Source organism: Netta rufina (genome assembly GCF_964035555.1).
Source record: "Netta rufina genome assembly, chromosome: 17".
Classification (NCBI taxonomy): Eukaryota; Metazoa; Chordata; class Aves; order Anseriformes; family Anatidae; genus Netta; species Netta rufina.
Genome location: NC_140141.1, coordinates 12,218,269 through 12,235,590, shown reverse-complemented (window position 1 = coordinate 12,235,590; position 17,322 = coordinate 12,218,269). Strand labels below are relative to the sequence as shown.

Here is a 17,322-nt window from a genome sequence, read left to right as displayed (position 1 = left end):
ACCTCAGACACAATTAAACAGAGACTGGTGAGACTGGGCTCAGCTCACATTGCATCCCTGATGCTCTGCTTATTACCTCAGAAAAGCTGTCAATGCCCCGTGCAGTATCATCTGTTTGGCACACAGCAGGTCTCTCTCTGGTCCTGAGGAGCACCGAGCCCCTGCAGCTCCTCCAAAAGCTCAGAGGTTTCTTCATGTGGAAATATTCCCTTGTTTCAGGACTGGGCCTGGGGTCACGTTCTAGAACAACACAGACCAATGGAAAAAAAAAAGTTGGAGAAGCTGTAAGAACTGTGTTTCATAGAGACCTCTTTAATCAATGTTGGCAGAAATACACCTCTGTCTGAGTGTGAATCTTAACAGATACAGTCCAGCTGGAATTTTCCCTGGTTTTCTGCTGCTTGACTTGCCACTCCTTATTTATTGTTGTTTTACACTCAAATTCCCAGCTAAGTAGGGTTATTCCTCCAGAGTTAGTGCTGGTAGTAGAGACTGCTGTGCCACAGTCTGTGCCTCCACACACTGCTGCCCTTGTATCACTGTGTTTGCACCTGTTTGTCTACACTCAGCTGCTTCAGAAAACTTCCCTCCAGACTTTTCCTTCCTCCATGTCCCACCATGCACACAAGAGCCCAGTTTCCCTGCTCCCAAGCCAAGACACAGGAATGTACTAGTCCCCAGTGATTCCCTCCAGCAAATTAGGAATTGCTGAACCAAGCAGGGTTTCAGTAGAGCTACATAGCCTCCACTGAAAATCCCCTGCTTGCTGTTTTTCTTCTTCAGTAGGGCACCATGAAATATTTACATTCAGTTTTGACAGGGCTAATTCTACGGCCCCATATATACATCTGTGTCTGCATGCTGTATCCTTTACTGAGTTTCTACTCAGCCAAATTTTCACTGGCCAAGAACCAGACCCTGTGGCTTCAGGAGGACTTCTGACCAATGAACAAGTCATTTCTGTCACAGCCATCAGGACAAGAGGCATTTCTTACTATCTGCTACCCTGTGATTTACACAAGAGCACTCCATCTTGGTTAAGCTACACAGTACTAACTTTAAACAGACAAATAATAACACCATAATACGTGTATACGCATGCCCTGCAGCACCCAGTAGCAGTTTAGCCAGTTATAAGTGAAGTCAATACCCTTATAAAGGCTTGGGGCTGCTCAGTGGTGCCTAGCACATCAACAGTTTAGAGCTCAGCAAACCCTAAAACCATGAACACCCACTATTGTGCTGACCATGCGTATTGTGCTGAAATTTGCTTTTAAAAATATACATTATTTAGCTCCAGGAAAAACTGAATTATAGCTTCTCAAAACAAGAATCGGATCCCCCCCCCCTCCAATTGCTCCCTAAATTAGAATATTTCTGAATAGGATTGCATACTCACCCCTGCCTAGAGTCCCAGTCCTTTGTCCTGCTCGGTTTTTTCTCTTTGGAGGAAAGCAGCTTTGAAGACCCTTCTTCTCCTTGGATATACAGCCTCACCAGTTCAGTAGAAGGGCAGGGGAACTGGGCTGCAGGGGAACTGCTGCGCTGAATGTCTGTAGTTCACAGCATTAACTGGCCAGAGAATCCTATTACGTGATAGGTAACAATCCAAGGCCTAATTTATGGAAATTTTGACCTTCAGTCCCCTTTGACATATTCGGATCAGCCACAGCCTGTGTGAGATGTTAAAGCTCTTACAGTAAGGGGCTCTAAATCAGCCTGTGCCTCTGCTGGAGCCAATGAGCGGGTCAGAGGTAAGAATTCACTGAGGTTCGTGTGTGGGCTGCTCGGAGCCTGTTTGACATTTATAAATCAGTGACATTCTTCTACACAGCTCAGTGCATACAAATCGCTTCAGTCTCTCTGAGGAGGGCCCCTCATGTCAGTGAAGGCTGAATTTGGGCATCCTTGGCCTTTCCTTTTGACTTGTGCAGAATAAGCCTAAATAAATCCAGCTTTATTAACTAGCAAGGTCACCTACCACCATAAGCGTGACCTGCTCCCTCAGGATGGTGGAGTGAAGGATCTTTTCGAATCAAACCTATCTCCAAGGACTTCGTGCCGTCTTCAGGGCTTGGTCATGAAAGTCTTCAACACCATGTGCCATACCAGATGCCTCATGCTTTCATCAGCTGCCATAACAAATGTTGTGTTCATTAATATTGTTATTAGTGTAGTACAAACAGCCATGGTCCTGTTCTGCTCAGTGCTGGGCCAAGAGGAGGTGACCAGCTGGATGTCAGCAGCTTCCCACGGAAACCTACTTGCCGCAAATAAAGGTCCACCAGGCCGAGACCTTTGAGTGGGCCTGCCCCAGATTTCTCACAGTCTGGAATCTATATAGAGAGAAAACATGATGAGAAAAACATAACCAGGGCTGCGGACAAGGTAACGTTAACATCAGCCAGTTATTGTGCAATAAACGTCCATCTTGGCTTCTCCAAGCCTGACCTGTTTAACCACTGCTTGCTTCTCCAAACCCCGAGGGTTTGCATGGACACCCTGTTCCCTCAGCACTGGCAGTGCCCCAGCACACCCTGCTCCTCCCTGCTAGTGGCTGCGCTGGTCTTTGGGACTCCTGTTGTGCTTAGGGTGGCCCCAAGCACACGATGGTGGGACATTGAGGCCAGTTCCTCAGCAGTTGTGGACCCACAGCTGTGAAGCTGGCTACAAAAAGAGACGTTTTAGGCTGTGCTGAGCCCAAAGGGCAGCCATGAGGGCTGGGCTGACAGAGTGGGGCCGATGGTGGGCTCCTACACCGTTGGGTGCACTGCCACGGCCACCTGCTGCCCCTCTGAAGCTGTCCTGAGGTGAAGAGGGATGATGGCCCTTGGGAAGAGCTCTTCCCTCATGCCCACACGCCTTCATGCTGAGGGGAAAAACTGCTGGGGCAAAGGGGAGGGGGGGGTGGCAGAAGGCGGCAAAAGAACTGAGGTAAAAATTTGACAGAAGTGAGGTAAAAATCTGACAGAAGTGAAGGAAAAAACCTGACAGAAGTGAAGAAAAACTCTAAAGGGAGCAAAAACTCTGAAGGGAGCGAAATCAGCGTAGGGAAAGCGCAGCTCCGCGATGGCGGGGGGCGCTGCTCGGGGGGCGAAGCCTGACGGGGAGAGGGTCGGGACGCGGCCGTGGCGCTCCCCGCCTGGGAAGTGCCTGAAAATGTCGGGCCGGGGCAGAGCTGGGGGGCCGGGGAAAGGGGAGGGCGCTCCCCGGCTCCCCTCCCACCCTCTCCGGATAAATGGGCCGGCGGGAGGCGGCGGGCGGGCGGCAGCAGCTTGCGGCGGAGCGCGGCCACTCCGGCCTCGGCTCCCCCGCCGCGCCCAGCGCTCCCTGCCGGCGGGGCCGGCTCGGGCTCCGCCGCGTCCCGGTTCTTTCCGTGGGGCCGGGGGATTGCGCCTGTTTTGTTCCCTTCTCACCCTCCCTGCCCCGGGAGCCGCCTGGGGGAAGGCAGCCGGGGCAGCCCGTCCCGCCCGGGCTCCGGCAGGCTGGTGGCGGCCAGCGGGACTCGGGGCGGGGGGCCCCCGGGCGCCCTTCTTCCCCTTCCCTCCCTCCCTCCTTGGGAGGCGCTGGAGGATTTTCTCCCGCTGCGACCCCCTCGCTGCCCCCCAGACATGGTAGGTCACCTCCAGCTGCAAGGGATGGACGAGAGCCTGAAGGAGAAGAGCCGGGAAGGCTTGCTGGACAGCCCGGACTCGGGGCTGCCCCCCAGCCCCAGCCCCCCTTTCTACTCCCTCTCGCCCGGCGAGGGCCGAGCCGGGGGGGGCGGCAGCGGTGTGGACCCCCCGGCCCATGGACACCGGCGAGAAACCAAGGACGGCAAAGTGGTAAGAGCCGGAGAGGGGAGGGAAGGAAAAAAGCACCGGGAGAGCCCCGGAGCTGAGGGGGGACAGCGAGGACGCGGAGCCTGGGGGCCCCCTCGGCTCCCCCGGGGCTGCGGGGCACCGCCGGGGGGTTTCTGCTGTGCTCGGAGGTGGTGGCACCGCAGAGGGGGGACATCAGCAGCGACAACAAACCGGAGAGTGAAACCAGGTCTTCGCTGCCTTCCTGCAGCACACGCAGGTCCGTGCCGGCTGCCTCCAGCATCGGCTGCGCGCCTGCATCCCGCATTCCTCCGGGCCCGCAGTGCAGCCACGTCTGCTGCAGCCCCTGCTGCAAAGAGAGAGGGAAGAGGTGGTTAGGACAGGGCACAGGCGGCTGTCTGGGGAGTTGGTGTGGGGACATGGGCTGGGGAAGCTCCCTGCCCCTTGCTGGAGCAGGGTTTTGGGGTGTGAGGCTGCACGAGCAGGGTTGGTCTGGTGGTGGACCATAGGTTCTGGTTAGCCTGACACGGTGCCTGGCAAGCAGCTGGCTGTGGGGTAGGATTTGGGTAGGTTTCCTGTGACTATTATTCAGCGTTATTATATTTATTTCCATCCCTCAGCTATAGAAAGCCTCTATAAAACGCAAAGTTCAGAGCATAAGCGATGGGGGGAGAAGTTTTTAAAGAACGATGAAAGTTGGTCCCCAGGGACCTTTCAGATTTTTTTTCCCTAACATATAAAAGGCTTTTGTAGATGGAGTCAATACAGTTAATTGACTGCTATGCAGAATAAAAACTGCAACACTAATCTTTCCATGGGGAAAACTTATCTGCCAATGGATTAGTGACAATTCGGAGACTTCTTCCCAGTAGAGACACTTTGCAATAACTTAGCACAGTCTTATTTTCTTCCTCAAGTTCTGAGGCTATTTTAGCTTATTGAAAACTGCTTTTTACTCCCAAGCATGCCAAAACCATCCCCAAGAACAATGACTCCATCTCATCAGAGTACGGTGGGTAGGGTGTGAGATTAATTATGAAAATAAAATCCCAAACCCTCTAACAACCACTGACTGCGGATCCAACTTCACAGCCTTACCTGCTGTTGCCTGGGCGTGTGAGTCGTCTTGATGTTCAAAGAGTTACTTGCATGCCTCTGATTTGGCAGGATCAAGCTGTTGCTGTGCATTTGTAAAATAAAATGTGGGAGGATGATGAATGAAGGTTTGCTGGACCAGAAAACAGCTGGGGTGGAGGTGTCTGTGAAGCTCCACGATGGGGATATAACAGCCTCCATTCCAGTGACTGTGACAGTCAGCCACCACTCCTCTCAAGAAAGCCCTTAGATACTGAAGGTGAAAGATTGTAATAAAAGAAAAATCTACCTCTTGAGCTGCTTGGATTGAGAGTTTTAGTGCTCCTAGAGGAGAGAAAAAAAAATATTCATGTGATTTGTGTAAAGCAGAACTACATTTTCAAGTTACTTTTCTTATTGATTGCAAATTAGTATTTTTAACATTACAGAGGAACTCAAAACTGTGGATGTTTCTGATTTTCATATCACGTTGCAACAGCATGGGTAGCCTTGGGCCCCAGCTGTTAGGGTAGGGGTTTCATATACTGTGGATATTTCCATGCCCTTAGTAGGTCCAGAACGTTGCATAGGTACGAACAGTGAAGCCAATTTGAGTGCAGTATCTGGAGTGGTGCAGGACTGTGCTCTCTAACTTTGTTTGGTATTTTGCAAAATAAAGAACCAGGCTGGAGTTCTCACTCCACTTGACTGCACAGAGATTTTTCACTTCTCACTTACAGCCTGCAAATACTGTACTTGCAGCTGCTATTAAGAAAACAGGAAAAATACAGAGAGCATTGCTTGCTTTGTACTTCTAAATTTCAGTGTCTAATTAGCTTTAACCTTACCATTTAACAAGGATGTGCAGATCTATGAGCAATTATGCAATCCATGAATGTGCTTCTGTTTAACTCCACTACTCTGCTGTTCATCAGAGCATGCAGAATTGGCAAATCAATAATTGCAGCTATTTGCACACCAACACATGCTTTTTTAATTCCTTATTATGCTAGTGTTTGTTTTGCTTATAAACGTGACAAAACCAGGAACGCAGTCACCACTCGTGGTGCTGTAATACTATAGAACCATATGGAAGCTCACTTACTAATGGCCAGAGTTCTAGTATGTACAGTTACAATAAATTGCTGTCAGGTGAACAAAACAACATTCCAGATCTGGGGGAAGGATTTCCTACCATTCCTTGCTGCAGACCTATCAAAACCACCAGTCTGAACCCAGTTGCGTTCTTTTGCAGTCAGCTATTTTGCTCCAACTTGACAAATACGTTGAATTTTTCTGCTCTAGGATAGCTCTTCTCATACAGACCAAAATGAGACTGCAAGCCCTTATCGAAGACTTTTTTTGTGTGTGTAAAACCCATGCTCTCCCTGCTTTGTGTCATTAACTGATTCTGAAAAAGTAAACTCTTTTCTCTTTAATAAGCACGACTTTGTTTCAAAGACAATGCACCATTTATTCACATTTAACCAGCCAATTTGGCTACAGCTTTGGGATCCAAGAAAATATGAAAGGCAATTTAGGACCAGAGTCATAAATACCATAAGTTCAACACCATTTAGGGACTTTTTTTTTTTAATTTTACTTGCAGTGCAGGAGGAATTTACTTTTATTTCTTCAAGTAAAGTCTATGTGGAGAATTTGTCAGTTGTTTTGTGCTAAAGTGCAAATATCCTAATGAAAACAGAAGGTAACTTTGACCTAGTTTTGCCTTTTAAATCTGAAACATGATTAAATTGATCTTTCGTCTTGGGTTACTGAATTCCCTAGGCTTTTCCTGTAATGCTTGGGCAAGGGGAACACACATACCATGGAATAAATGTCTAATAATACACACAAAGAAGCAGTTGCTGGAAGGGTAGGGAATGAAATGGCATCAAGATAGCCAGATCTGCTTAGAGTTTTCCTTCTTGTTGTTGCTCTGTGATATAGTTTTAGGCTAGAAGGACTGATTTTAAGCTCTTTCTCGTGCTGCACTGAAATAAAGACTTGGCATCTGATGGCATCACTCCTAATGGATACCAGAAGAGATCAGAACCATGTTCATCTGCAAAACTATGCATCGTGCTTTCTCGAAGCAGCATACTTCTTGTCCCCTCCCAATGCTGCTGCCACTGCAATGAGTTCCTTTTCATTTGAAAGATTAAATATTTATGAATTCAACCAGCCTCACGGTGTACTGACTTCTGTGGGACTACCCCAGTGGATCAGTGTTCAGATGAATGCCCCTACATAGGGAATTTCTACTTACGTTTGGGAGCTGTTTGACAACAGTGTGGTGCCAGAATCTGCCCTCTGTGGTGGGAAGAGATTCCAGCTTCATCTTACATACCGTGGAGGAGGAGTGTAGCTTGCCTCTTGGTGTAGCTTTCATGGGCACGGTCCTATCAATAGAGTCCAGGTCAGCGTGTGTGCCAAGCCTGCTGGATTTTTTGTCGATATAAAAAAATAACAACAACAAACACCTGTCCCTGACAATGCCACTTACTGAAGAGCTTTTGGGGCCACAGAGCCTATATCCTGCTCTACACTGAAAGAGCTCCAGGAAGCGGGCTGTATTCTGGGGTCTGGGTGAGGAATGTGTCCATCGAAGTGTTTCCAGGTCTGCCACCCCCTCCAAGGAAAGCACCTGGAGAGAAAGGCCCAGCACCCCCAACATAAGCCAGCTTGCAGCCCACACACGCGGCAGGTGACACGTCTTCCCAAGCCCTCCCCAGGCTTGTGCAGAGAGGAAGGCAATTTCCACCGTTGGCATGGTGCCTTTTGCCCCAAATGCTGTTCAAATGAAGTGGAAATAGCCAAATTTCTCAGCAGGCATCAGTCTGCATCACTGGTGCAATTAGCAGCGAGAAGGTAGTGTCAGTACACATAAGTTGGTGTGCTCTGCAGCAGCTGTGGGGTCGGCAGGCAGGTATTCCTGATCCAGGCAGTTTGTGATAAAGACAATCAGGGAAAAAGTCATAGGACTCTCATCACCTATGCTAAAAATGTGGCTCTAGCTAGAGTGATGTCTTCTAGCTGTTTAATTTCTATTGCATCTCTAACACTGGACCATAAGTGGAGTAATACTTCTCCCACTTGAAGTAGAAGAGGCAGGAAGGATTAATTCTTTGAAATAATAAAGCCTGGCTTTATACTTGAGCTCTGCATTTACTGTTATCACTTCCAAATAAAATCTCATCCGGCTTTGGTATAAATTACTTGTAATGTGCAATACATAAAGATACTGGGAAAATAAATGGTCTGTAAAACAAATACAGCTTATCAGCTAGCGCAGAGAATGTAGATGTGTGTCAAATAACTCAGCCAGATCTTTCATTACAGCTGTAAATAACAGCTGAGTAAAGTGACATTTTCATGGGCCTGACATGTTACCATAGTGGGAAAATGTGGTGAGAGATTTGCTTATGCCCTAGCGAAGTTAGGAGCTGGGAATTTGGGAAGCTGTATCCTGTTTGTATCCCTGATGCTTGGAAAACCGTTTCCCCTTTCAGTCCCCAGGGATCTAATGCCAAATCCTGGTGCCTTCCACATAACGACCGTACCTAAAGGAGTCAGTTCTGGTCTGTCTCGCTTTCTGGGGAAAAGGTTTTTTTGGGGGGTTTATTTTTTTTCAAGTCACATTAATTTCCTTCCTTTCTTTTTGCTTTGCTGCCTGGAATGTGGCAGCTACGAGAACAGCCAGTAGACTGCAGGCCCATTTCATGGCACGTTATTTACCATAACTCCGCTTCCATTCTTGTAAAATACCCCAAGCGAAAAGCATCTTAACAGAGCCCACTAATTCTAATTAGGGGTAACAGAAGGTTATTCTGCCCACCGTATTATCTTTGCTGTTGTTCTCTGAGGTCTGAATACCCCCAGGAAGAAGTCACTGAGGTGTCACTGCTGGCAGGTACAGAGCAGGGACACGGAGCTGAAGGCTGTGCATCGGGCCTAAAGCAAGAAGTCCTCTGCAATACTAATGTCAGCACAAAGGAAGTGCTCTTGATTAGCAGTAGGTTGAATTCTGTTCAGCAACTGATTTTATGTGTATTTATTTATGTACTCCTTGAAAAACGCAGAGCTTAGCTACCCAGGCCTTTACATGCCTGAAAGGCATCAGAGTTAAGGCAGGGGGAAAAATGCAGCCAAACAAGAATCACTTCAACTTTTTGAATAATACTTTAACCCTTTGCTGGTTAAGGCAAAAATATGTACTAGAAAGGAAATAAAAATGCTGACCTATTTACTGCTTAATTTTCATTCACCTAAGGGCATAATCTGTACTTCTGCCTCCTCAACCTTCCTGGACTCCCAGGCTCACGTTCTCCCTGCATAAAGATGCGGGGTTGTGGTGGCTTCTACTGGGCTGTGGAGGATGGTAGTTGCTCAGTTAGATGAGTTGCTCAGTTTTGTGCTGAGCATCTGCTAAGTAGCAACACAGCTCTAATTACTGGGGACGGATTAATTAGGTCCCAGCCATAGCCTTCCAGCGCAGCAATCCTAGGGTTTCTTTGAACAGACAGACCTTGACTTGTGGGCAGCCTGCTCTAAACGGCTTGCACAGGGCTACAAAGAAACTCACCTTATTGTGAAGTGTCTTGAGATTGCTGGATGATTGCTAGAGATGAGCCAAGGATGGTCATTTCTCAAGGCAGGTCAGCAGTCCGGTGTTTCTGTTCTTTCAACCGTTCCTGTACAGAAGGAAAAAGAATTGCATCAGTGTTTTTTTTTGTTGTTGTTTGTTTGTTTGTTTTTGACAGGCAGAACATTTTTGTTTTGTTTTTACCTTAAAATAGACTGTAAGGAGCTGCTGTCAAACTGTTACCAAGAAGCCAACTTTTGGCGTGTGTGAAGCATTTGGCATTACAGCCCCAAAGACAAATCTGGAAAGCTTGGATGCCCTGTTACTTGCTTCCAAACTCCAAGTGAGATTCAGGAGCAGGTATTTCAGAACATCACTGGAGGCAAAACAAAAAGTCATCTGAAGTGCCTTTTAGTTGCTGCTCTGTAAAATGTGTGCTTGCTGTTTACTGACCCTTGCACCCCGTGCAAGCAGATCAGCTGCTTGGGGAGCAGACTGCAGGGTCTTGCTGATGATTTTTAATTTTTAGACCATCCTTTGTAAGGTATTTACATCTTCCATCTGCAGAATTCCAGGTGACTTCTGAGGTTTCCCACCTGCAGCAGCTGCTGGTACTGCTCATGGTAGATGAGTGTGAATCTGTAATGGTCTCTGGTGGGTGGCACAAGTCACTCACTGGCTTCGGCTCATCAATGTCCACAATTGTCCAAGCTTTCTAAATTAAGAGACTTAGTCTGCAGGTTAGAAGTTGATGCTAGTTTACAGCATACATGTATGAAATGTATGCCAGAACTAACCTGGAAAGAAACAAATCCTGCTCTCACCAAATGCAGTGGCAACTTTTTGATTGATAGATTGCAGTCATGCATGAGATCCTTCATTCCTTCCTGCACTCTGTCACCACATTCTGGCGGAGCAGCACCCCTGGCACACAGCAGTCTGCAGTGCCTGTTCCTTTACAAACGCTGGGGGCCAGATGCCCACAAACATTCCTGCAAAGCCACAGAAAGGACCTTGCCTCCTACATCCTTGTCTCCAGGGGTGTTCAGAGCATGCTTACTGTCAGCGTATGTTAGCAAGAAGTGGGAAGGTTTGTTTGCCTGGGAGCACTGAAGTTGCTTCTTTAAAATTGTTTCTTTAAAACAGCACTTTACAGACACCCTCTGCAGAGCTCTCAGGAGATCTGGATTTCTCCTGTGTTAATCCAGCAAGGACGGTCATGGTTGCCACCCTTCCAGCTTCATTATTTGGTGTTCTAGCAAGCTAGTCTGGAGCTGAAAAGCAGCTTAATTCACAACTGTTCACAACTTTCCCTATGGAAAAGGCGCAAATAGAAACAGGCATGCGTGTTTGTCTGACACCAAAACAGCTTCATGGAAGAAACATCAGCTGTAGCACAGGCTCTTTTACATAGGAAAGAAAATCTCCTGCACGAGGGGCACATATCTCCGGCCCTTCTGCCTTCACCATTTGAGACAATCTGCGTCTCTGCAGGTGACCCCCCAAGAGAGCAGTTTGCTTGCCTTCAGCAGAGCCCACGAATGTATGTGCACATGGGGTTTGATTCCAGCACCCAAACGAACCTCTTCTCGTGCACAAGATGTCTTTAGAAAGAGCACAGGATATTTGCAGGCTGTTAAAAGCAAGAGATCTGCACCCTTGTGAAGTAAAGCTTGTTGGATCTAAACAATTCACATTTCTGAAGGAAAGGGCTTTATTTACAACCAGAAAGGCTGCCCTTGCCCTTCCCTGTAAAGAGTGTTGAAAGCAATCCAGGAATGAACTTTGCCTTTTAGCCAGTGTTTGCTAGGGAGAGGGAACACATTTTCCTCCCCCCATACAAATTTCCCCATTTTTTCCCCTCATCCCTTGTACAAATATTGTCCTTTTTTGGCAGCGGATTAGAAGCACTCAGTCAAGAAGAGTGTCTGGCCATTTTACCTTACAATTTAACACACCAGTAAAGCGCAGAGATATTTCAGTATGGAAAGAGTAAACAGCTTTGTGGCTTTGGGACACAGAATTGAAGGGCTTGGAGAATTCAGATGAAGCAATGACATTTTTTGCCTTAGCCTAAGGCAGCGAGCCCAAGCCACCAGAGAAAACCAGACCTCAGCTAGTGTGAGCCGACACTGTCGAGTGGACTCCAGGGTTTGGCCAGTTAACAGCAGCTGAGGGGTGACCTGGTGAGCATCGTGGGGATCTTTATGCTGTATAGGGCAGGGCACAAGGGGAGGCACCTCACCCAGCACCAGCAGTAGGAACAGGGCCACAGCTCCGGGATTGCCCCCGTTCCTCCCAACCAGAAGGTGCTGGGGAAGGTGGAGGGAAATGGCATGGGAAGAGCAAGCCAATTGCTCTGTGTCCTCAGCTACCTTCAGCAGACACCATGAGGCCTGAGATGATCTTACTGACCAGGAGACCGATGAAAAATCAGTGTGATCCTAGCACACGTATGGCTAACGTGTGGTGGAAAGTGGAAAAAACTCCATGAGCTTTTCAGCCACCTAAAGACCTTTCAACCCTGCCCAGTGGCTGCCAGCCATCTCCTTTAAAGAGACCCTATGTCCCTGTGTGCCATAAATCACTGCTGACAGAAAAGTGGTGGCAGGGACCAAAACCCACAATGACATTTTTCCAGGATTAGGCTTAATTAGCCGCTGGGCTGGGTCCAGACACCAGACACAGGACCCCTGTATGTGGGAACTCATGTTTAAGAGCGCTCCACTCTCGAGAAGCAGGATTATTCATTTTTGTGGTGGGCAGGGGAGCCTAGGCTGGACTGTGACAATTTGTCAGACTAATTAACTGCAGGATGAAATTAATCTTAAGAACCCACTTTCAGTGGCATGATTTGGAGCAGCTCCATTCATTAAGAAGTCCTGGCTTGAAACTGGTTCCCTGCATCGCAGCGGCCACGGGGTGCCCCAGTGTCTCACCCTGCGCTCACTTGTGCATGGTTAACGAGAACATCCCTTGGAACAAGCCAGCTGCTCCTGGCATGAAGACTTCAGCAACAGCTCATCTACCACATTCCCCACTCGATCGTTCCAAGGGATACATTATTCTCAGCACACATTTATTTATGTGTCTGTATAAAACATATAGAAGCACTACACACTTAAGTAGAACCACATCCTTTAAGTCAGCAGACTTGGGCCCTCTCTCTGTGTTACATCAGGCTTTGAGCCTTTCTTCATGCTTGGAGTCTTTGTAAGAGCTCGCAGGCAGAAGAACAGTTTTTTGTTTTGCTTTTTGGTAATGCAGAACTTCCCCCTGGTTGATCCAAGGAAACATTTATTTCTGAAATATTTTATATAGGACAGTTCTAAAGCGCTCTGGGCCCTGAAGTGAGGAGGTTGTCTCCACTCGTCAGCCAGGCTGCAGCTCCTCACACAGATGTACCAACCATTGCAAACAAGTTTAAAAACCACATTTAAAAAATTCCACTTCACTTAAGCACCTGAAGCTTGCGTCTACAACCAGGTCTAGAAAGCAGCTAACCTTGCCTGTTTTGCCTGTGAAGTCCTGGCTAAAAACCTAGCTCATGAGAGGCTGTGATAATTCATAACAGAGAAGGCAACAACACCGGGGTTAAAGATGACATGTAAAGAATTGCAGTTCTTATGAGAAATGGGAAAGGAGGAAGGAAAGGAAAAGCTAAATTTTAAAGAGCAGATACTGCAGCAGAGAGTGCCAGAGGTCTGGGCAGAGTCACTTACCTGGGTGGTGAGCTGGGCAGAGCAAGGTCAGTCTTAGTGGGTCCAGAGGGCAGCCCGCTGCGCCGCATCAGTCCTCTGAGCAGGAAGGCAGCTGCAAACAGAGACAGGAGGGTGGAGGTGTCTTAAATGCAAGGCCTGTGCGAGGTTTGTCTGTGCAAGGGCAGGGATTAATGGTCCCATTCCATGCCAACCATCCTAAGGCTTTTTTGTTTGTTTGGCAACTTGACAGTGGTCCTCCCCTTTGAGCTTTCTGCATGGGGAGGAGTGGCTCCGTCCTTGTGATGAGCACCCCTCTCACCTGGGGCCTTGCTACAAACCTAGAAAGGGCAGGGATTATGAGAGGGAACTGGATGATGCTGAGACAATCAGCAAGGCGAGCTTAGCTTGTGTGCAATTAAAATCAGTGCTGCTGCAGTGATGTGTTCTCATTGCTGAGGAGCCTGCCACCTGCAGTGTCCCCTGCAGGACTCTGAGGAGACCGAGTTCAGCAATGCTGGAGGCGCTGGCGTCCCCTGCCAATACTGAACGTGCTGTTCCTGACTGCTCAGCTCTCAGCCACAGCATGTTAAAAACTGTGCCAGCCTCATCTATTGTGTCACAACGCTCACTGTGCTGTTCTTCCCTGCAGATGCCTTACCTGCTCCTGAACCCGACCATGCCGGAGATGAGGCCTCGAATGTACCCTGTGTTTTTTGGAGAAAGCATTGAAGTCAGCCCTGAGCCCGTGCAGGAAATTAGGTACAGATGGGATTGGGTAGGTGGGCGGGGATTTCTGTCCTTTTCCTTGTTCTTTTTCTTCTGAAAAAAAGAAATAATAAATGTGTTTAAAAATGGGAGTCATGGTTATTTTGGTGGAGAGGGAGGGAGGGACAGGTAGGAGGGTAACGCCTGAATTAAAGACACTGACAGCAGCAGAAGTGGAGGCAACTAGGCAAGAACTAGGAGGAGGCTGTAGGAGAAGACGACTTTGCTTCCAAGGCCAGCTCATTTCCAAGGCTATGAGAGAAAACTGTTACCATCTGTAGGCCTGCCAGCCTGTACTAAGCAACCTAGTGGTCTTCATCCTGTTGCCTGCTGACTTGTACCCTCAGAAGAAGCAACATCATTATACTTGGCACCTGTTTTTGTTAGCCCTTGCAGCAGAGAAACCGACATTAGCCTAGCTCACAGAGAATTATCCTTCTCATGCTGGGGTGGTTCCTCAGGCCAGCAATCGAGGTGTTCTGACCTCCCGTGGGACTGCAGGCAGTGGCCTGTGGATGAACGTTCCCTGCTCTTCTTTTGGCATGGAATGTACTCTGCAAACAGCATGGAGTGGTTACACACAGCTTGGGGCACGGACGGTGGGAGGACTGTAAACCCAGTTCCCACCCCGCACAACCTATGCGAACGTCTCTCTGGAAATGTAGCCCAGTAAATCTCTGCTTGCTGAGGAACTGCCGGCGGGCATGGTTTTATGGTGATTACATCGGAGTCTTGTTTTATGTGCGCTGAATGACTTGCTTACACCCTAGCTGTGCAAAATACATTACAGCAGCTCGGATTACATGCAGTGCACAATCAGTCAGCCCCCCTCCGGGTGGAGGTAATGACAAGCACACACCCAGCTTTTAATCTTTTTTACGTGGAACTGCACATTCCTTGGCTGCTGATTGCCAGAGGAGCGTTTGGGGAGTGGGGAAAACAACTGAAAGCCCTGCAGTTCCCCATGACCAGGGATTCTAGCAAAAGCACTTTATTTGGCTTGGTTTCCATCCATCCCTCCTGGAGTCCAGCACAGAACATGCAGGGCAGCGACATCCTGCATTCTAGGGGTTCTTCATCTGATAGCTTTGATCATGGCCACTTCGTTGGAGCCCAACAGTGTGGATCCTTGTCAGCCACAGCCCACAGCACCTCTTTGCTTTATCAGCTCTTTGACCACTGCCTGTATTTTCTGAAAGCCCCAATAAGCAGCCTCACCCCTCACCTCCCAGTGCCCTGATTTTGGCTAGCTTGGGTTTCTCTTTGTGTTCTGATGGCAAGGCAATGTAAAGTGAAAAAAAAAAATAGGACAAACATACAACTGTGATAACAAGTGTCTGTTACACCATGTTTCTGCCACCCATGAAAACCTTATTTATGGCGTTATTTTCCTGCTGAAACAGAGCTTGCATAGACAGCAGGGACTGTGAAAGCAGCAGCAGGTGTGTTGTGCAGGGAAGTTAGATGCCCCCTGACCCCAATGGGATATTTACCTCCAGCATAGCTCTCAGGATTGAGCTGAAGCCCCAGTGGGCCCATGGAGGAAGACAGAGGAAGCAGCAGCTGCCTGGAGCCTGTGCAACAAGGTCCTTTCTGTGCTGGCACACACAGGCAGGCTATGTCCTCTGTGAACACACACTGCAGAAATGTTGAGATAGCTTCCCAGCAAGGTGGGATTCCACCAAGATGCTCCAGCAGGAAGGAGTCTTCTTGGCCCTCTGCTTTGGGTTGTAGGGTTTGCATCAGTTCCAGTGTCTGTGCATTAAGAGGTCAGAGATGTTCCCAGCTCCATATGGTTAGAGAAGAGTCCTGCGTATCCTCTCCTTTGCTGCCCGGCGTGTGTTCATGACACCTTGCTGTCCTCTCTAGGTGCAATTCCGAGGTGAAGTACGACTCTGAGAAGCATTACCGGGATGACATCTTCTACGGCCCCATCCCCACCGTCACCACCTACAGCGAGACGGTCATCGCTGCACCCAACTGCACCTGGCGGAACTACAAGTCCCAGCTGATCTTCGAGCCTCGCCAGAAGCCACTGAGGTTTCAGAGCACGACCATCATTTTTCCTAAGCGTGCCAAGAACATTTACCGGACCACCCTCAACTACAGCCTGGGCTGTGCCAAGCGCTGGTTTTCTTCCAGCGTGCAGCTGGAACTTTGCGAGGAAACCAGCCCGTGTGTCATCTACAGCGAGACCCTCTGATCCACCCTGCCGCTGGCAACCTTGTGACCTCAAGGAGGCTGTGGCCTTTGCTGGGTCTCTGGTTGGGCCCTCACTGATGACGACTAAATATTAATGGCTGGAGAAAACGTCGTCTTGGGTGAGGATGAACTGGCTGGGAGGAGGCTTGCAGGGCATGGGATGGTTTTGATCAGTGGAAGGCTGGCTTGCATTTTGCGACGTTCCTGACATTCGTGATCTGGATTTTATTTTATTTTATTTTTTTCCAAGCATATCTATTTTTGACTTGTGCTTAGATGAAATCAAGATGACTAAGGACCCTATTACCCATAGCAGAGTGCTGCCTTGTGATCTCTGTAGGTCTGGTCTAGCACATAGGCGAGACTCACTTCACAGCTATTTTGGTCTTCTTCAGAGAAGACCAACTGCAGAGTCAGCATCCGGCCTGCCCAGCACACACCAAGCCCGGTCTCTTGGAGTTTAAATGCAGAGGAAGATATTTGTGTCAATACTTCACATCCTGCATCCAACAGCTTACCTGGGAGATAGCTGCAATATTGTACCACTGCAAGAATATCAGGCCTAACTTGCTTGTGGGAGTGGGGACTGTCATCAAGAAAAAGAGGAGGAAAGCAGGTGCACAGTGCTCTTGCCAGCAGCTAGCTGTTTACATACTATAACAAGGCATGGCGCAAACAGGTGATGGGAGGAAGGCCTACCCTGACCCACAGCCACCTCTTCTGCGACCCCAGCCTAGCCACAAGGATGCAGGGGAGACTAAGGAAACTGAATAGCTATGGGGCTGTTTTCTAAGAGTGTCCAAGGGGCTTAGGAGCCCTTTTTCAGAAGTACTGGCAGCCCAAATGTTGCCATGCTGTTTGTTGTACCTAATACCCAATTTACAGGGATCTTTATGCACTCACAACCCTTTGAGTTTCAGGATATTGCAGAGAGGAGCATAGCACAGCAAAATGTTATCTAGCTTTAAAAAAGCTGGTGCAGTGTTAACTCAAGAGCAAGGTTTCTCACCTTCTCAGTAGTTTCCATACCTGTGTCATGGACAGCTTACCTGACTGTGGAGGAGCATCCAGACTGTCTCTGTGTAGAGCCTGAAGTATTGAAGAGCCAAAATCTGTGCAGGATTTTCTTAATCAGCCAGGTTGTAGCAATTAAACAGGTATTTCACAAACAGCTGGGCTGTCCCTGCAACAGGAT

The 17,322-nt window shown here is 48.4% G+C and overlaps 1 protein-coding gene across 1 annotated transcript; it reads left to right on the top strand.

Moving 5' to 3' along the window:
- Positions 1-3,611: 3,611 nt before the first annotated feature.
- LOC311215763 (refilin-A-like) lies at positions 3,612-16,128 on the top strand (the record flags this gene model as incomplete). Its single annotated transcript, XM_084297095.1, has 3 exons — positions 3,612-3,824; positions 13,810-13,919; positions 15,795-16,128. 3 exons carry the CDS (start codon positions 3,612-3,614, stop codon positions 16,126-16,128), a joined length of 657 nt encoding a protein of 218 aa, XP_084153221.1.
- Between the last annotated feature and the right edge of the window lie 1,194 nt (positions 16,129-17,322).